Source organism: Xyrauchen texanus, chromosome 43, assembly GCF_025860055.1.
Source record: "Xyrauchen texanus isolate HMW12.3.18 chromosome 43, RBS_HiC_50CHRs, whole genome shotgun sequence".
Classification (NCBI taxonomy): domain Eukaryota; kingdom Metazoa; phylum Chordata; class Actinopteri; order Cypriniformes; family Catostomidae; genus Xyrauchen; species Xyrauchen texanus.
Window position 1 is genome coordinate 24,231,648 of NC_068318.1, and position 20,670 is coordinate 24,252,317.

At 36.9% G+C, this 20,670-nt stretch overlaps 2 protein-coding genes across 7 annotated transcripts in view; one reads left to right on the plus strand and one right to left on the minus strand.

Annotated features, from left to right (window-relative positions):
- LOC127635912 (neurobeachin-like) overlaps positions 1 to 15,327 on the plus strand; it is a 148,053-nt gene extending 132,726 nt beyond the window's left edge. For 2 of the 3 annotated variants that reach the window (XM_052116201.1, XM_052116204.1), the window contains 19 exons: positions 550 to 696; positions 1,481 to 1,617; positions 2,669 to 2,786; positions 2,886 to 2,988; positions 3,202 to 3,317; positions 3,457 to 3,569; positions 3,962 to 4,102; positions 4,385 to 4,504; positions 4,595 to 4,747; positions 5,000 to 5,167; positions 6,641 to 6,730; positions 7,415 to 7,607; positions 7,766 to 7,837; positions 10,084 to 10,239; positions 10,389 to 10,559; positions 10,731 to 10,832; positions 12,189 to 12,385; positions 12,472 to 12,623; positions 13,297 to 15,327. In XM_052116201.1, the coding sequence (XP_051972161.1) occupies positions 550 to 696; positions 1,481 to 1,617; positions 2,669 to 2,786; positions 2,886 to 2,988; positions 3,202 to 3,317; positions 3,457 to 3,569; positions 3,962 to 4,102; positions 4,385 to 4,504; positions 4,595 to 4,747; positions 5,000 to 5,167; positions 6,641 to 6,730; positions 7,415 to 7,607; positions 7,766 to 7,837; positions 10,084 to 10,239; positions 10,389 to 10,559; positions 10,731 to 10,832; positions 12,189 to 12,385; positions 12,472 to 12,623; positions 13,297 to 13,387 (2,540 nt within the window). In that variant the 3' untranslated portion in view covers positions 13,388 to 15,327. Of the gene's footprint in view, positions 1 to 549; positions 697 to 923; positions 957 to 1,480; positions 1,618 to 2,668; positions 2,787 to 2,885; positions 2,989 to 3,201; positions 3,318 to 3,456; positions 3,570 to 3,961; positions 4,103 to 4,384; positions 4,505 to 4,594; positions 4,748 to 4,999; positions 5,168 to 6,640; positions 6,731 to 7,414; positions 7,608 to 7,765; positions 7,838 to 10,083; positions 10,240 to 10,388; positions 10,560 to 10,730; positions 10,833 to 12,188; positions 12,386 to 12,471; positions 12,624 to 13,296 lie in introns of all 3 variants that reach the window. The other variant, XM_052116203.1, reaches the window with a different exon arrangement.
- Positions 15,328 to 15,497: 170 nt separating this feature from the next.
- Positions 15,498 to 20,670, minus strand: part of LOC127636008 (serine/threonine-protein kinase DCLK1-like) — a 51,588-nt gene continuing 46,415 nt past the window's right edge. For 3 of the 4 annotated variants that reach the window (XM_052116354.1, XM_052116353.1, XM_052116355.1), the window contains 4 exons: positions 20,439 to 20,519; positions 19,919 to 20,032; positions 19,305 to 19,378; positions 15,498 to 18,286 (listed from right to left, as the gene is read on the minus strand). In XM_052116354.1, coding sequence (XP_051972314.1) covers positions 18,229 to 18,286; positions 19,305 to 19,378; positions 19,919 to 20,032; positions 20,439 to 20,519 — 327 coding nt within the window. In that variant the 3' untranslated portion in view covers positions 15,498 to 18,228. The remainder of the gene's footprint in view (positions 18,287 to 19,304; positions 19,379 to 19,918; positions 20,033 to 20,438; positions 20,520 to 20,670) is intronic. The other variant, XM_052116358.1, reaches the window with a different exon arrangement.

Below are 20,670 nucleotides of genomic sequence, written 5' to 3' on the forward strand. Positions count from 1 at the left end.
TTTTATTATTGCTTTCCTATCTTTTTCTTTTCTGTTTTATTTTGTGTATTTATTTAAATTATTATTGTGTTACTTTAAGGGCTGTCAATTAACACGTTAATTCACGATTAATTATTGTATTGCTTGATATTAGCGACAGCACGAGAGGAGAATGTATTCTTGCAGTAAAACACAGAAGTAGCCTTCTAAAGCCACTTTTTGCATTGTCTCATCATATAGTGGCTTCACTCATCTGCCACTATAATGTAGTGCATTTGAATTGTCTAAATTATATTATGTATAATGTATATCATATTTATATGAATTAATAAATGTATATTTAATTATTATTTGGGGGCCCTTCTCTGCACGTATTCATATACACGATTATTTGTGATTAATTAGTTGGCCATTTGAAAAATGTATCTATTGACAGCCCTAGTTATTTTTTTGCAGATTAATTTGTATGTACATTCTTTTCATAATTGTGGAGAATATGTACTAACTAAAAAAAAAAAAAAAAATAGCAGATACGGTGTAGAGTCGTAATTGTATTTTTTGCAATAGCAGGCACCGAGGAAGAAGAGGGGTTGAAGTCAAAGAATTCATTCCGTAGCCATTCGGTGGTCAGTCAAAACCCTGAGACAGAACTCATGCTGGAAGGAGACGATGATACCGTCAGTCTGCTGCAGGAAAAAGAGATCGACAACCTTGCAGGTATTTCGCTTCTCTGGTGCACTTGCTGTATTAGCCTGTTTTAACCCATTCACAACCGGCGTCTTTTAAATCCCATTGTAAGTGACCCAAATGGCAACTTCTACCAGTAGCGCCGTCCTGGCTGTTAATGTAGAAACCATTTGTGTGCTCTTTAAAATGTGGTAGTTCTTTGATGCATTGTTTATGCATGTGTTAATGTACTGTATGCAACTGTACTTTATTCCTAGTGGCTTTTCGTCCGAGAGTATTTATCTCAAGAGGCAAGTTCGGTCCTTCAGTAAACGAGTATGCTAATTAGTGTTTTAGTCCAAACCAGTTCCCACCCCCTGCCTATTGATGCAGCTCTCATCTGAATCTGCATAAGAGTGTGATTATGAGCTTAAGTGCTACAACTGATTTTGACATTGAATGTCTGTATCACTTAATTAACCAATCAACATTTATCTAAGTAGCCACTTATTCATTATCGTAATGAGCCGCTGACTGTGTTTAACATGTTATACTAATGTAATCATTATTAAATTAAACTGATAAGCTTTTTATCCTCAATGTTTTGGTTTTCCAAAATGCTTCCCTACTCAGATGCATTCATTTTAATGTACTTACAAGATCGTGACTCAAAAACTTTTTATGTTCAAAGAGATGTTTCAATCTCCTGAACTTTGTAGGTCTTGAATCCTAAAGATATTATTAAATCAAAAAATAATCTCATGATTTCCATTAATCCTTTGAGCCAGAGCTTTTAAAGGCAAATTCTCTCAATCTGTGGCATGGTTTCTTACAGGTCCAGTGGTTTTGAGCACGCCGGCCCAGCTTGTCGCTCCTGTGATCGTCGCTAGGGGGACGTTGTCAATCACCACAACAGAAATCTATTTCGAGGTGGATGAAGATGATCCAACTTTCAAAAAGATCGATGCAAAGGTATGCACCTCGCCTGATGTCACTCCAGGAGTAATAAATACTCTGATTCTACTCAACATTTTAAATGTGTGTCAATTGTATTGATAGTCAGTTGACTCCTAAACAGTGAATGATATCCACTCGGAATTGACCCTTTGCTAAACTTCGCCTTAAAATTTATTCTGACCGATTCTGTTTTAGCAACTGTTGCACTGCCGCCATTACTCTGACGTGTGTTTGCTATTTTCCAATGACAATGTCTGTGGAAGTAATGTGTGGGAGTACTTTTAAGCAGGATTTTGTCATAATAAAAAAAAGTCCGTCAAACACGTTTTTGCCAGGTCATTTGTAAGAGTGACACGAGTTACCCAGAGAGGATACTCGCAGTGTTTTTCGTCCTTTTTTATATAATCTTTAAATAAATCCAGAGAAGAGCATGTTATGGATTATACTTTGTCAGCCCTCGTTCCCAAATTAACATATAACTAATGCAAGAACACCTACATTTACTCCAAGGTAATTTTAAGATAATAACTGAACATTAATTAATTTATATGTTGATACAAGTCATAATAAAAGTGACGCACAACAACATAACATAAACCGTTCACAGTATCAAAATGTGTGTTATAAGACTTTATAAACAGATCTGTTCATTTACGCTAATGTTATTAGTTGTGTAATTGCTATTAAATGAAGATTGTCTCTATTCAAGTGACTGTAATAATCGTTTGCCTTGATTCTGTTTCACAGTCTCCACAGTTTTTAATAAATTAACTTTGTAATTTTACAATTTATTTGACAAAAAATGCTGCAAAAAAACAGCATTCCAGCCAATGTAAAAATATTATCCACTCCGCTTATGATAATATTTCACCAAAAAACATGCCGTCCATGACAATCTCCCATTCATTCCAATTCATTCCGAGCTTATCAGAGCGAGCAACCGTAACTAAGGGGAATGGAACTTAGCGAAGGGTCAGTTCCAGAATCATCCTTGTTGCCATTGCTTACAGTTCCCTTGTTGGAGTTTTAAATAAATGTGTAAACTCTTTGCACGTGTATTTGTTAGGTGTTGGCGTACACTGAGGGTCTGCATGGGAAATGGATGTTCAGCGAGATCAGAGCAGTTTTTTCCCGACGTTACCTGCTCCAGAACACTGGATTGGAGGTGTTCATGGCCAATAGGAGTAAGACCCCAACACGCAAAAAAACAAACAAAAAAGCAATGACAATTTTAGGATAATATGTTTTTAAATTATGTTATTTTTTACTTATCCCCTCCACAGCATCTGTCATGTTCAACTTCCCAGATCAAGCCACAGTAAAGAAGGTTGTGTACAGTTTACCTCGGGTGGGTGTTGGCACCAGCTATGGCCTCCCTCAGGCAAGGTAATGGCTTTGGCATTGACTCTCTGACTTGAGATCAGCTGTCATTTCAGAGTAAGCATGTTAAGTAGTTGTTGTAGTAGTTCTTTGATCTGTAGTGTTTCTCTGATCCGAAAAATCTGATTTCCACTAATAAACTGGTATTTAATAGAACTCTTATTATCAGCCAATGATAAATGGATTGTCCTTGTTTAAACTTTTCCATTCCTTTTAAAGACGGATCTCTCTTGCAACGTCAAGGCAGCTCTTTAAGTCTTCTAACATGACACAGAGATGGCAACGGAGGGAAATCTCAAACTTTGAGTACCTGATGTTCCTCAACACAATTGCTGGTGTGTTTAGATGCCTATTCTTTTCTATATATATTAGCAGTTTGCAATGTAAAACAGTCAGTATACTGAAGATCTGTGTAGAGTGTCCATGTACAAACAACATGCTCATGCTCAATTGTGTGTTTGTATTTTTTTTTAGGGAGGACCTATAATGATCTGAACCAGTATCCCATCTTCCCCTGGGTCCTCACGAACTATGACACTGAGGACCTAGACCTCACATTGCCAGGGAATTTCAGGGATCTCTCAAAGGTATGCCACACCAGCTGAAAACCATTCTCCTGGTGGATCAGGAATTACTATAATAGGTTTTTTCTCTAGTCTTTATGTAGCATAACTAATTCATCTAGAGATACTTAAGTCAGTTTTTTAAGTGCATCAAGAACTTGAATTAAAAAAAAAAACACCACATAGATCCATTGTACACACTAAATGATAATGTTTACTGAACTGATCAGAATAGTACTGTATTTATATCACCGTTTCACATATATTTTAAGCACATGATTATTAACCATTGATTAAAAAAAACTGTTGACTGGATTTGATTTTTATTGCTATAGCTTTTTTAAAATAGATGATTTTGTTATTTGGGTAGTAATCTAATAACCAGCATTACTTTATCTCGCTTCTGTTTAATGCAGCCAATTGGAGCCCTGAATCCAAAGCGAGCTGTGTTCTATGCCGAGCGCTATGAGACATGGGATGATGACGGAACTCCGCCCCACCATTACTCATCACTCTATTCCACTGCAGCGTCCACTCTATTCTGGCTCGTCAGGATAGTGAGTCTTCGCTATAGTCTTATATTCAATTCCTTCTCAGTTACAATTCAACATATCTGCACTCTGTTAAAAAGTGACATGACCTGAAACATTTTTTGGATTTTAACATTTTCGAAGTTTATTTGTAATATGTGATTTTAGTGCCATATACTAGACTTTAGTAAAAAAAAATATTGAAGTTGTGTTTGCTATAGCTTATTCTTAGAAATGTTCTTTGAAGAGGGGAATATGAAATGGGCAATCAGTTATATCCAGTGTTTTGTGTCTTTCTCAATATAACAGGAACCCTTCACTACATTTTTCTTGAATTGTAATAACAACATGTTTGACCATCCTGATCGAACATTTTCCAGTATTGCACGCTCTTGGCGAAGCTGCCAGAGGGACACATCTGACGTTAGGGTGAGTTTTCAACAACTTGTGCATCGAGATCAAACAGTATTGATTTTTATCCAACATTTTGAAGTCAAGAAGTTTTTGTTTGTATAACAGGAGTTGATCCCTGAGTTCTACTACCTCCCTGAGATGTTTATGAACAGCAGTGGATATGACTTGGGGGTAAGAGAGGACAGAACAGCCGTGTGTGATGTGGACCTACCAGTCTGGGCCAAAAAACCAGAGGACTTTGTTCGCATCAACAGGATGGTGAGTGATTTTGTTTTTATGTCTAAGCACCTTTGTTTAGTGCCACATTAGTTTGCAATTAAAACAGTTATTTGAATTGATAGCCCAATTTGGCCACTTTTCTTAATGTGTCAAGAGTCAAAGTCAGACGAGGCCAGTTCATTAAATGGAGTACTCTAATTTGTGGAGAATAAAAGACTGAATATGGCCAGTAATTTATTTTTGAACCCCTGATTTTCCTCCTATTAACTTTGTCGTCCTCTGGTGTGTCAGGCACTGGAGAGTGAATTTGTGTCCTGTCAGTTGCACCAGTGGATCGATCTCATCTTCGGCTATAAGCAGAGAGGACCAGAGGCCATTAGGGCACTCAATGTTTTCCATTACCTCTCCTACGAGGGCTCCATTAACCTGGACACCATCACCGACCCTCAGCTCAGAGAGGTATGGAAGTGCTCAAAGGAATATAAAAAGACTGAGAATAAGGTGCTAGAGCGGGCATTAGCATAAACTATCTTCTTCTATGGTCGTTTTTCTCTTTCAGGTCACTAGAATATCAAAATATCACTACAAACTCTTTTGCAATATTCATCTGGTCAGTACATAGTATATGATGCATTGTTGGAATATCTTAAAGAAACTTATAACAGAATTTAGCTTTCATCTCTATTTATTTATTTATTTATTTTAAAATTGTTTCAGTTTCCTCGATGTTGCACACTCCTGTTCAGTTGGTGGGAGTAATGCACCTTTAGCTGGTTTGCCAACCATGATATAAAGAAGAAGAAGGCCAACAACTGTCATGATGGAGCAATAGTTTGAAAAGCAATCTTTCTGAACAAGTTGGTTTAGGTTAGTTAAACTGTCAACATTTTTATAGCTAGTTACCTTTCAATAGGATTGTTACCACCACAATAAAGCGTAACAGTCAGTTCTGGAAGTAAAAATCCAAAAATCGGTCTCCCCTATTTCTCCCAATTTGGAATACCCAATTCCTAATGTGCTCTTAAGTCCTCGTGGTGATGTAGTGACACCTCAATCCGGGTGGCGGAGGACGAATCTCAGCTGCCTCAGTGTCTGAGACCGTCAACCCGCTCATCTTATCACGTGGCTTGTTAAGTGCGTTACCCCTTGGATATAGCGCATGTGGAGGCTCGCCATCCACGCGGCCCACCAAGAGCTAACCACACATTATAGTGATCACGAGGAGGTTACCCCGTGTGAGACTACCCTCTCTAGCAACAAGGCCAATTTGGTTGCTTCGGAGACCCGGCTGGAGTCACTCAGCACGCCCTGGGATTCGAACTCCAGTGGTGGTAGCCAGTGTCTTTACCACGGAGCTACCAAGGACCCCTAAAATCAATAGTTTAAATTGTTTTATTATTTTTAATTCAGTTACATAATTCACAGAGCTTGATAGGATTGTAGTTAATTCACTTATTAAAGACATTTTTTGTCTTTTTGTCTGATTCTCACATACTTTTTTGCATCAAATCAGTTTAAAATATTGTAATTTACCTCAGAGCTGGTATGTTTCATGTCTCAGAACTCTTTTATGAAGGACTGTATGAAATCCCTATGGGGAAAAAAGCAAATGGGGAAAAATAAATGAGCAGACACTGTTGCACTTTAGAATGCAAGGAAGCACAGAAGTGTTCTCGTCTACAGTACATTTGCATAATTGTGAGGAGTATGTTTATGGCCTATGATTCACTACACGATTTACCCAAGTATTTGGATCAACATAGTTTGTTGTTCCTGGTCCTGGAACAGCATTGTATCCGTAGATGTACAGTAACAGCTTGCTTTGTCTCTCTCTCTCTCTCTCTCTCTCTCTCTCTCTCTCTCTCTCTCTCTCTCTCTCTCTCTCTCTCTCTCTCTCTCTCTCTCTCTCTCTCTCTTTCTTTATCCTGGTAGTCAATGGAGGCTCAGATTCAGTCATTTGGACAGGCCCCATCACAGCTGCTCATAGAGCCTCACCCTCCACGCAGCTCCGCCATGCACCTGGTGAGGCAAATCTCTTTATGCCATTCAACATTTTTATTAAACCTCACTTTCAAAACCTTATAGGACACCACTTTTATTAAGATCTTTATAACATCTAATCTATTTATATCTATATTAGATCTCTTTTATATTGATCTTGTGTAATTAGATTTATATGTACTTTATCTTGATATGTCTTTATTGCATCCCATTTACAGTACATAGATTAATATAACTGTTTCCTAGTTGCGACACGTGAACTGTGAGATAGTTGCAACACATCAACTTTCAAGCGTAATTTCACTATCCTCACATAATCACAGCCAATCGTATATTTTTTCACGTTTAATATAAAACTATGAGAAGCAGGATGTTGGACCAGTGAGATTGGAGCTACCTAGTGTGACATGACACAAAACACTTTTTAATAAAGCTGTATTTAGTTAATATGAACTAGCTATTAACAGCATTTAGGATAGGATGTTACACACATCAGCCAAACCCCTGCCCTCCTCCCGACAGTCCAAACCAACCTAAACCTCATCCCTGATTCCTAACCTGTTCTGTTCACCTTGTTTGCTCCATTGTAATTTACCTTTCTAATTCCCTTTTTCCCTTCCTTTCTCCATTTCTCTCTCCTTACCTCCCTGTCCTTTTGTCTTATTCCTCCCTTCCTCTTCGTCCTTTTCTCTTTCTGCTCATCAGTGTTTCCTTCCGCAGAGTCCTCTGATGTTTAAGGATCAGATGCAGCAAGATGTGATCATGGTGCTAAAATTCCCCTCCAACTCTCCCGTCACGCATATTGCAGCCAACACGCTCCCTCACCTTAGCATTCCTGCTGCAGTCACCGTCACATGCAGCCGACTGTTCGCCGTCAACCGCTGGCACAACACTGTCGGTGAGAAACAGCACATTTGTTGTATGATGCAGTAAATTGAACAAAGGCAATCTGCAATTTTCTCAGACATAACAGTTTATAAAAATTTGAGGTCTCCTAAGGACTTTTATTATTGTTTGGTTTGAGTTTATTTACAATTACTTGTATGTTTTGTCTAGGTCTCAGAGGTGCTCCGGGATATTCATTAGAACAGGCTCATCATCTCCCTATTGAGATGGACTCTCTGATTGGTGAGTTCATGAGATCATGTGAGCAACAGATCATATGATTGATTAAGGCACTTAAAAATCCCATGAAATCAAAAGAGGAGTTTATTGGCTTTTAGTCTATGTCTGTTAGATTTGAGGCCATCCAATCAACAAAATTAACTTGATATATTTGCTATATATACAGTACATTCAGAAAGTATTCAGACCCCTTTATCTTTTTATATTTTGTTATATTGCAGCCTTATGCTAAAATGCTTTAAATCAGGACTTCAGGCTCCGCATATACGACAATAATTTAAAATCCAGTCGGCATTGGCAACAGTCGGGTTGTGTGCGTTCATATGCTGTTTCATCAGATATCATCATGTGAGTTATTGAATACATTTTTAGAAACCGCACTACCAATGTGTCACCAGTTCTGTTGAGATGAGCTCGCTGCACCACACACAACAACAAATACAGCACGAGAGAGTTGTCATCTTATTTATTTTTTAATGGCGGTTCGCAAGCTAAAAATAGTGCATTACCGCCATCTACTGTAAGCATTGCATCGGAGACTACCCCTCTTTGAACCCCCTTCCCTGGACCTATCTGGCCACAAGCCTTTTCTGGCGATGCGTGTTTATCTCCTGCAGCATTTGCTCCGAGCCTCTGACCCAAAGTACACAGCCAGGACAACACAAGAGAGGCTTAGGGACAACTCTGTGAATGTCTTTTAGTGGCCCAGCCAGAGCCTGGCCTTGAACCCAATCGAACATCTCTGGAAAGACCTGAAACAAGTTTGGAAACATTTGACTGAAATGTTTCTCATGATATTAAAAATCTTTTGGCATATGCTTAAATGTTTGAAATTGGTTTTGTTGACAAAAAATATAATTGTGCCACCATATTAATTTATTTCATTATAAAGCTTTAAGTTTTTGAAATTGATGACTTGGACCAAATAATAAAGAAAAACAGCCAATAAGTGTTCAATATAGATGGGAACTCCTTCAACACTGTTTAAAAATCATCCCAGGCTGATACCTCAAGAAGTTAGTTTAGAAAATGTCAAGAGTACATTTCTGCAAAATCTAGGCTAAGGGTGACCACTTTGAAGATGCTAAAATCTAACACAGTTTTAATTTATTTTAGATTTTGTTTAGTCACAACATAATTCCCATAGTTCAATTTATGTTATTCCATAGTTTTGATAACTTTACTCTTCTAAAATCTGAAAAAAAAAAAATTTAATAAAGAATAAGTGTTCTTTTATTAACTTTTAGTGATATATATATATATATATATATATATAGCAGGGAGCAAATCATGATTCATGGCTGTGACAAACTAATGGCCACTGGAACGTTTTTTTAAGGAAAAAGCAACTCAATATGTCCCACCCCAACTTCCTGCTTCAATAGGAAATACATCAAAACAGTATAGATTCATTTCATAAGACCTTTGATATTCAACTTGTTACTCCTAAAATTACTTCTGTAATCAGTCTTAAAGGAATAGTTCACCCAAAAATTACAATTTGTATATAATTTACTCACCCTCATGCCATCCCAGATGTGTATGACTTTCTTCTGCAGAACACAAATGAAGATTTTTAGAAGAATTTCCATACCAAGTGAATTATGACCAAAACTTTGAAGCTCCAAAAAGCACATAAAGGCAGCTTTCCAATGGTTTAATCTTTGTCTTCAGAAGCGATTTGAATCAGTTTTGGGTGAGAACAGACCAAAATATAGCACGTTTTTCACTATAAATCTTGACATCAGCAGTCTCCTTTGTGATCATGATTTCGAGCTCGATTCCACTTCCTAGCGCCCTGCGCATACATCAATCACTAGGAATTGTAATCAAGCTTGAAATCATGACTATGCCTAGAGATTGCAATGGCAAGATTTTCAGGGAAAAAGGAGTTACATTTTGGTCTGTTCCAAACTGATTGGATCACTTCAGAAGACATGGATTGAACCACTGGAGTTTTATGGATTACCTTTATGTGACCTTCATTTTTGGAGCCTCAACATTTTGGTCACCATTCACTTGCATTGTATGGACCTACAGAGCTGAGATATTTTCTAAAAATCTTTGTTTGAGTTCTGCAGAGGAAAGAAAGCCATACACATCTGGGATGGCATGAGGGTGAGTAAATTATGAAAGAATTTTCATTTTTGGGGGAACTATCCCTTTAAGTTTAACTTGAATCTCTTTGGAATCAAAGCTGATATTTTACTGTTTTAACACCTGTACTGACAGTCTGACTATCTTTCCAGCAAATAACTCTGGCATTAGTAAAAGGCAGATCACAGATTTGGTGGATCAAAGCATTCAGATCAACACGCACTGCTTTGTGGTGACAGCAGACAACCGCTACATCCTGGCATGTGGTTTCTGGGACAAGAGTTTTCGTGTTTACTCCACTGAGACAGGTGCATGTCTTTTGGTGTTGGTTCAAAATGATTTTACATAAATTTTATGTTGTATTATACATAAGAGCCTTCCACTGTCTAATACAAAAATGAATTTTTATAATTTTTCTGTTTAATAGTCAATGTGATGTATGTCTCTTTGCATTAAGGTAAACTTACTCAGATCGTGTTTGGTCACTGGGATGTGGTGACTTGTCTTGCTCGATCCGAGTCCTACATCGGGGGGGATTGCTACATTGTCTCCGGCTCACGAGACGCTACTCTTCTGCTGTGGTACTGGAGCGGACGACATCACATCATCGGAGACAATCCCAACAACAGTGAGTACACAAATGCAAATGAGTTACTTCTTTAACTGCTGAGCATTGCTTTGACAAAATTCCAGACATTTATCTTGCAGAACATAATGTTCTGTGCATTTTACTGTTAAATTATTACTATGATTTTTGTGAAAATATGGTGTATCAGAACCTATCATTTTTTTGTTGTAGGTGATTACCCAGCACCTAGAGCGGTTCTGACAGGCCATGACCATGAAGTGGTGTGTGTGTCAGTATGTGCTGAACTGGGACTTGTCATCAGTGGAGCCAAAGGTCAGCCTGAGAGGACATGCTTTTCCATTGTGTTACAGATTGGAAATTTTCTTTTCTCATTTAGTAATGTATTGGTTTTGATGAGATATCCTAAACCCTAGATCGCTGGTATTCGATCAGAATTCAAATATAAACGTAAATATATAAATGTAAATTAACACACAAAACAAAGCAAAAATGTCACTGCTTATTTTAATATGCAAGTATCATTTTTGCATGTAATTTGATTAGTATGAAATATACTGTAAAGTATAAAACATTACATAAAGGGATAGTTCACCCAAAAATGGAAATTCTCTCATCATTGCTCAACCTCATACCATCCCAGATGTGTTTGACTTGCTTTCTTCTGCAGAACACAAATTATGATTTTTAGAAGAACATTTCAGTTCTGTGTGGATTAAACCATACAATGCAAGTGAATGGGTGCAAAAATGTTGATGCTCCAGAAAGCACATAAAGGCATCATAAAAGTAATCCAGATGACTCAATCCGTGTTTTAATCCATATCTTCAGAAGTGATATGTCTTTTTTGCAAGAAATTGTTCTCCCTGCCTAGTCTGTATTTGCATGAAGAATGTGAATCAACAAAAACTCAAGAAGAAGAGTTTGAAAGTGAAAGTGGATATTGACTGAGCATGGAGGAGAATTTATAGTAAAAACAAAAGTGATTTAAATACAGTATATATCTGTTTCTCTTCAGAAGACATGGATTAAACCATTGGAGTTGTATGGATCACTTTTATGCTGTTTTTGTGATTTTTGGACCTTAAAATTTTTGCCACCCATTCACTTGCAAGTCACACATCTGGGATGGCCTGATGGTGAGTAAATTATGGGAGAATTTTCATTTTTGGGTGAACAATTCCTTTAAATTCTTGTAATCATATTTCAGTTTCTGGATTTCAATTAATTAATTAAGTTCATTTCTTGGGTTATACATGTTTAAAAAAAAAAAAGCAATTCATCCAGAAGACGTTTACAACATTAATTATGTTAATATGTACATCTTTTTGCGTTTCTGTGATAGCTGAAGGGGCATGCACCCAATAATGAGTCATCGTAAGGGAAAAACGTGTGGTGCTGTGTGTATGACATGTGTACTTCAATGTACAAGGAGGAATTAGAGACATTAATTTGAATTCTTTGAGCGAAAGAACAAAGTTTTCTATAAAATGTTTTGGAAAGTAACTTAAAAGTAAAGTTATTAGAAATGTGATTGCATTGTCGGTGAAGTTAACAGTAATCTGATTACATATTTTCATAATAAGTATATTGTAGTGTGCTACTTTTTTAGTCGTTTTTTCAACACTGGACAAAATTGTGAATTTTTATTGCTTTTGTCTTGTTTTACAGAGGGCCCATGTTTGGTGCACACCATCACAGGTGATTTACTCCGGGCGCTGGAGGGCCCCGAGAACTGTGTCCAGCCTCGTCTGATCTCTGTGTCCAGTGAGGGCCACTGTATCATCTACTATGAGAGAGGACAGTTCTGTAACTTCAGCATTAATGGAAAACTGCTGGCACAGATGGAGATTAATGACTCCACACGTGTAAGAGGAGACATACGAGACATTTTCAAGTATACGTAATACATATTCACTGGATTTATCTCATTCTCTCTTTATGCATCCACCAGGCCATTCTTTTGAGCAGCGATGGACAGAATCTGGTATCAGGAGGTGATAATGGTGTTGTTGAAGTGTGGCAAGCCTGTGACTTTAAGCAGTTGTATATTTACCCGGGTTGCGATGCTGGTATCAGGGCTATGGACCTGTCCCACGACCAGAGGTGAGCACACTTGAACACTCTGACCTATTAAGATATGGTGCTCATATGCGGCGACACAAGTGTATATCTGACTTGCGTTGTAATCTGATCTCATTCCTTATAATTTCTTGTCCTCTTAACTGTCCTATAAATAATAAAAAGGCAAAAAATTACATAGAAGTATGATGACTGTTATGACAGCAAGAGTGTAGCTAGGAAATTACTTTTGGGTGGGCCTCAATTACAGTTTTTGCCCAAACTGTCGTATTGCATTTTTAATATTTTACAGAAGGTATTTTTCACCGTCATGTTTTCATCAACAGTATTCGTGGACAAAATCAAAAAAACCTTCTGCAGTTAACGTTTTTGGCAGTAATTTACATTAATATACAGTATATTTAGATTTATTATAACGGCTCTCTGAAATACTTGATTCTTATTGGTTAAAGATGGCATTATGTGTTCAAATATTGTTGTAGTATAACTGCTAAACTGTACAAGGAAACTGATTTATGCTGCATTTTTATGATTAATGAATGCATTATGATTTATCATCACACTATAAGTATGATAATATACAGTCAGCCAGTCCTGATGAAGAGGTTTATTTAGCAATAATGACCAATTGAGCATGCCTTATCCTTTACATATATAATTTTTCTCTTGAATTATTTAAATGTCTATATGTTTTCAGGACTTTGATCACTGGAATGGCATCGGGCAGCATTGTGGCGTTTAACATTGATTTCAATCGGTGGCATTACGAACATCAGAACAGATACTGAGACAGAACAAAGAAAGCCCCCACAGTTAAAGAAGCTAGATGGTCGAGGTCATTTCCTGCTAGACAGTTGACGGTGGGCCACAAGAGATATCTCTAATGTAACGTAGACCTTTAGGCTTGTCCTTCACTCCCCACTTACTATGATGAGTTGCCTAAAGTCCTTTTGTCTGCAAAGATCATCATACTCGAACAGGATCAGGAGGACAGCTGTACTGGATGGACTGTACCCAAACAGAAGAGGCTTTGAGATAAAACGGCAACAAAACAGATTTTTGGAGGGGTTTAGGGGGGTCTGGATGGGGATTGAGACGCAGCCGTGAACTTAATCTTTGTAAATACCAACTGCAGCTTTGCTGTGCTTTACTACGAGGGGATAAAAATCATACTTCCCGTTCGCTCTAAATTACGGAAGATCCCATCACCTTTAATTTATTAATGACTTGCTGTAAGATATTGTGTAGTTCCAATGAAATGATTACGCTTTCAATGATTATAGATGAAGGCCTGCTGATTTACAGGGAGGAAGTGAACTATCACACAGGAAACAAGCTTCTCTTTCCTCTTTGTATATTTGGTCATTGTTTTGTCATATATGTAAATAATGTGACGATTAGGAAAGCCAGGCATGTATGCGGGCCATAAAAAAACAAAGAGGAGAAAAAAAAGCAACAAAAAAAAGAAACCCTCACACGCTTCACTCACACACACATTTGATATTTATGAGAAAAAATTATTAATGTTAATGTTTTTTGTATCAAACACTTTGCACCAGTGACATCCCATAACTTATCTATCTATTAGTTTTTTTTTCCATTTTTTTTATCAAACTTTAGGCCCATTCTCCTTTGTATAATTTGTGCATTAATGTTTGTTGTATTTAATGAATTAATATTATAATCATATGTGAGGATTATGTTGTACAACCACAGCCACAGTAAGCAATATCCTTGAAGCCAATAGTGACTGCTGAAACTCTGTTTAATATGTGGAATAAGAGATATTTGGAATGCGGATATACAAAAACTGAGACCTTTATTTTCATCATCCTCTTTGGAGAAAAAAAAAAGTGAGAGTAAAAAGACATTTTTCAATCACAGGTAAAACACAGAATACTTCAAAGTTGTTGTTTACTACATTTGAGGTGTTATTAATTGTCAGCTGGGAGCTTGAAGTTCATAAATGAAGTATAATAAATTATGCAAAGAATGTGTTTATTTGCCTTGTCATTGGCCGTGGATGTGAATATATTTGTGAGACAGCAGAGCATTCATAATGTGCAGGGCTGTCTCCTTGTAGGCGAGTGGTCAGTACTGTATATTTGATATGATTTGTACATTTGCTTAAAAATCTTTTGTTCGTTTCTTATGCACGGTGTGTCTGATCATGATAATTGCATATAATTATTTTAATTTATTTTTATTTTCATTTTGTTTGTGGAGAGGAGAGGCATAGTGTATTGGCAGGAAGTAAATAAAGGAGGATTTATTTTGATTCAAATGTAATTTTTAAATTCAGTCCCCACCTACTGTCTCATGCATTTGCTGAAACTTGAACAAGCCAGACTATCTCACAGGTGTCTCTCAAAAATGTTTAAATATGAATTCATGCCAATATATAGATCAATAACTGTAAAATAAAATTGTTTCCTTTTTGTCGTATTTACAATAAAATAAACCAAAACATCTTTTTGAGGTACTCTTCATTCTTCACAGTGTCATGAATAGAGGTTGTCAACCTCATGAGTTCGTTCAATTTGAGTGGAAGTATTTAGTCACTGTTAGCATGGCAGATCACAGATGTTGGTTTAAAAAAGGGTAATATATTGATGGTTATTATTCTTCTTAGAGGATTACTTACTCATTTCTGACTAGTTGCTCCAGTTGTCTTATTGTGCTATTTAATTAATCAATATTAATAATTATATTCATTTTTTGTAATTTTTAGCAATTTGCTACACCAAACATAAAGAACTTCTCTCTCTCTCTCTCTGTGTGTGTGTGTGTCGTGTGTCTATATATATATGTATATATATATATATATATATATATATATATATATATATATATATATATATATATATATAATTGTGTAAATGTAAAAAACTGCTTTGTTAGATTACCCTGGGGGGAAAAGTTTACACAGCACAGTTTCTAATAGAGCTGCTGAGGTGAGGGATTGACCTTAAATTTGGCAACTTTCTCTCTTCTGACTGCCATAATTCACTGCTCTCGAATTTTTCATCTTGTGAAAAGATGAGGAAATGCAATAGTGGATTTTCTTTTGCTGCTGGAACAAATGGGTAAGCAAAAATATTTGCTGTGTTCTACCATTTCAAGCTAGATGTACAACCTGTATTCAGCAGGGGGCAGTAAGTGAAACTCCAGCTATGCAGGCAACATACAGCTGTACAGAGGTCAAACCAAACTCGTGACACCACTAGATGAGGACGCTTTCTTGCATTGAAATACTGCTGGATGGAGCGCAGTTCTGAATGCAGGTGTCTCGAGACGTGTTTTTCAAACTATGTTTAACTTGACACAGTGACTTAAAAACTGTTTATTATGACAACCCTACTCAAGTGAGACTCTCCAGAAGCATCTGAGGCATGTGTACTTTAACACATACTTAGAAAAGCCTTTATAAATCTATTAATTCTAAAAATGTTATTGCATTTTATGAAATTCATTCAAAAATTTTAAACGATTGACCGCTCTATTTGTTATACTTGGAATAAACATGGCTAAAGTCTGCCCTGAATTAAATCCCAACTGGAGAATGTGTAATCCACTACCCCTAGTGGAGAGTGATGTTGGCAGATGATCACAAGAGATTCTGGACCAGGAGAAATGTAAAAAGGGAATTAAAAGTAATAGATTGCTTAGGTAAACTGGTCAAGGATTACCACAAAAATGCAGGTTGTAATATATATATATATATATATATATGTTTTTTTTAATAAGACAATTTCTCAAATTATAATGTGTTGAGAGACACTCTGTATTCCATGCACTAATGAGAGAATACAATGACACAGTAAGCAGGGCTATGAGGTACTAGTACACCTTTAACTGCACTTTACTGAAGACACTCAAACCAACTCTTGGCTTCCTGCAACTAATACCACATCTCCAACATTTGAACTGAACTGACCTTTAATAATGAAATGGAATAAATCATCCTGAACTGTTCACTGTGAAATTCAAGTTGGCATTTGTATTCCAAGTGCTGACCCTGTATTAAGGAATGTTGCTTATGTCTTTCCCACAATGCATTTGTGCTTATGCTCCACATACATAAAAACAATAGAATGGTTAAATGTGACTGTTACATTGTCTAGTTAAGATAAATAAATATATTGTCAATATCAAAATAATTGAAATAATATTATTTACACTGATTACAAAAAAGGTCCCCATCTCATGTATGAACGAGTTCTGTGTCCAGTACTGTGACCACAAAGGGAAGATATTCCAGATATAAGTTTATCTCTGAAGAGGTATCAGTATGCTGGGTCAAGTGTTTTCAGTCTGCTTAGAAAAGTTTTGGGAACACTAGTCAGGGATACAGGATACCAATAACCAGGGCTGACTTAGCTATTTACTAGTTAAGCGTCCTTACAGTGTCCTTCTGGAACCTAAAAACAATCCTGCAGTGCAAAGGCAAAATGCATTAACTACACATTTTGTCAAAATCAAGTTATAACCAAACATGGGTCTTTTATCCTATAATATGTCCTGTGACAGACAAGTTTGGCTCAGAGTCAGAGAAAATGTTAGAGTTAGCATTAGATTAGGGGTAGGGTTAGAGTTAGGTTGGATGAAGGCAAAAAAATCATAAAAAAAAAATATATATATATATATATATATATATATATATATATATATATATACAATCTTCATTTAACATGATCATTCCTAACCATTTCACCTAAAACAGCTTTAAAATATCAAACCCCAAACCATGGTCTCTGGTGTAACTGATGTCCTTCCCATTTCCTCATGCTATTTAGGTGTGGACTTGGCTTGGGAATTAAGAAGGTGAGGTAGAATAATTAGGGTTAATAAAACAACAGTTTATGTATTGCTGTAGTTACTGCGTTTTGCCATTGTATGGCAGAATACTGGACCCAGAAAAATGTATATGGTGCTTTATCAGCATCAAAGTATATTTTAACAGAATCTGTCCTGTGACATATTAGGCTCAGATCTAAAGAGAACATTAGGGTTAGGCTTAGTTGTGGTTATTTTAGGGTTAGGGTTAGAGTGAACAATCTAACAACTGTGAAACCATTTTTCATTTGCATTATTCGGTTTCTGTGTTGGTGTCGCTACAGCAGTTTGCCTTTGTACAGCAGAGTTATGGACCCAGAAAACAGTACATTTCTAAAGTGCTTCAACAGAAACAGAAAATATTTCACATGAAGAAAAAAATTCAAATGTATCCACCATGTCTAAATAAATGAAAAAGTTCTAATGACCATAAATAAGAACCCCCCTTATTGACATACGGTCATCATTTCCCTGCACCTTTTTGTGATCCCATTACAAAATGGTTCAGTTTATCAGTCCACTCCGCCACATTCCAAATCATCATAAACCTTCTCCTTATTTAATGCACTTGCCCCCTTTCCTTTCTAAAAAGGAGAGTAGAGGGAGCGAACAGTCTCCGTGGAGCAGGCAGAAAAGTCTTCAGACTCGGGCGTGGTGGTAGTGGTGGAGGGGCATGGATCGGGGGTAAGGGCTGGAGTGGGAAGCCCAGTGGGTGGCAGATCAGGGCACAGATGGGGTGTAAAGGCTGGGATGTGGAGGCTACAGGTTGGCTGGGTAGTCCAGGGAGCTGCACTCACATTCTGGTGGCATCCTCGTCGGAGAACCTGCCTCTCCTTATCAAGAGTGGTGGTCTGCAGGGAGGAAGGAGGGAACTTTAGTTTTAGTTACAATAGTATAGCATTACAATACATGTGCACATGTGCAATCTAAGTACTATAAAAAAACAATCCCAGTGGTTCTCAGCTAGTTTTGCATTGGGACCTAGATTTTACATTGGACATCAATTGGTAACCCAACACAATACCAACATTCTTTATCGTACAAAAGTAACAAAACAAAAAAAGTCTTTAATGTCAAACATTGAAATTAATCCATATTACCATGAACTGCAATATGCTAAATTAATAACATGACACATGCTGAATAGGAAAACAGGGCCAAATATTGTATTATTACTAGTTATATCACCAATTGACAAATTATTTTTCACCAGTATAATGTAAAGTTTGATCGGACAACCATGCTTTGATGTCAAATAAGATATAGGAAGTGTTTTCTTCTATTTATTGCCTACTGGCCCATTTATTGCACAACCATTAAGTTAGCGTCTTATTGTTTACATTTAGTAATGTAAATCAGAAGAGACCTGAGACCCAATTTGGGGTAGTGACACACCAGTTGAGAACCACCAACACCGTACATTTATATTGTATGAATACTGCACATTCAAATTTTAGGACAAAAAGCTCAGACAATATAAAAATAAACAACACTGGGGACAAAAGCAGGGCTGGTTACTCTTTGTGAAAGATTGCAGATCATGAGAAGCTGTTGGGAAGCAGGACAAACAGTGACATCCCACGGCATATGACACAAACATGTAACAAAGGGTAAATGGAGACAATCCACATTGATTGCTGTGATGTTTAAGCAAATCATAAACATTCTATCCACCTGCACTGAGACCATTCATACACAGAGGTAATGACTGTAGATGTAGAGTAACGTCACAGAAGCCATCTTTGGATGATTACATGCGCAGGGTTCAAGCAAAAATGGCACTGGCAGGGCACAGTCTCTTATTGAGGATTCAACAAGACATGCTAAACAGGGAGTGTCTGGCATGCTGAAGTGGACACATGGCATTACCTTATCCAAAACATGCCCGGATTCTGATAGAAATCCAGCGACCCTGATCTCTGGATGGAAAAGTCATGGTCGAGCTGAACGAAGAGAAATCAGTGCAGCTCATTGAACAACGCTCAGATTAACGTTATAGAAACACTCAAATCACAGCTCTGACTGAGGAGCTGCTGTACTCACAGAATGTTAGTGAAGTGGCAAAAAATGTAAAATTATTTCTAAGTTAACAGGGTTTGTTTCCACAGAGTGTTCTAGTATCTGTTCCTCGACCACTAGCGCCATGATATATTCAGATTCAGTTGTATCTTTGAGGGAAACTGATGGTTTTTAAGCTTTATCCTACCAAAACAACAGCAAAAGTTGAGTCTTACTCTCCCTCCATTGATAGTTAGTATGCTATACTGACCCTTAGCTGGTGATTTAAAGCAAGGGTTTTTAACCTAGACCCATACTGTATGTCCTCACACATATATGGGACCTCCAGTGAACCCTGAAGGTTTTGATATCTTATAATCAAAACTAAAGTAAATGCTACTATTATCACCTATTATTAATGACTTAGCCTCTGATGATTGACAGTTAACTTTAGGCATGTGAGCTGGATCTGTGTGTGGGCTTACCGTCATTACAGACATTCCTGGAGTGTTGTTGCTGGGCTTGGGTCCAGTGTTAAAGTGCTTCTTTATCTTTCCTGCCACAGACAGCTGGTGCTCATTTTCTGACAGACCATCATTCTGAAACAGCCATTAAAAATTAGCAGATTAATTGCTATAGTAACTAAACAATCCATATACATCTTGGTTTCTTGTATATAGTGAGTATATGGATTTAGATAATTTCTAAATAATGTTTCTAAATGTATTTGACTTTAGCAATCTGATTTAATTGAATAAATAAACATTACTAGATAATACTGACATCAAAGTGTGCATCTATACTACAGTATGTTAAGTGTTTTTTGTTTAAAGATCATGAAGAGGAAATGATCAGTGTTTTCCACATTACATAATAATAAAAAAGAACCTTAAACATAACTATAAAACATAAATACCATTATGAAACTTTGAATCTAGTTCTTTACAGATGTGCTCCCTTTAATTTGTATTTGAATGTGTTAATGATTGAATTTGGATAACTCACAGTGACCCAGGGATGATCCAAGACCTGCAGTGCTGTGTATCTCTGATCCACTTCCACTTGCAGCATAGACACTATCAGCTCCTGAGGAAACACACGTGACAGAGAGAGTTAGTGCCTACATTTCTGTTAACGCAGCGTTTAAACTGCCTTATAAAGTGTGCAATCACAGTTAATGTGACATGCGTATGTATGATTTGCATGATATGCTTTTAATAATAAATTAAATATAAAA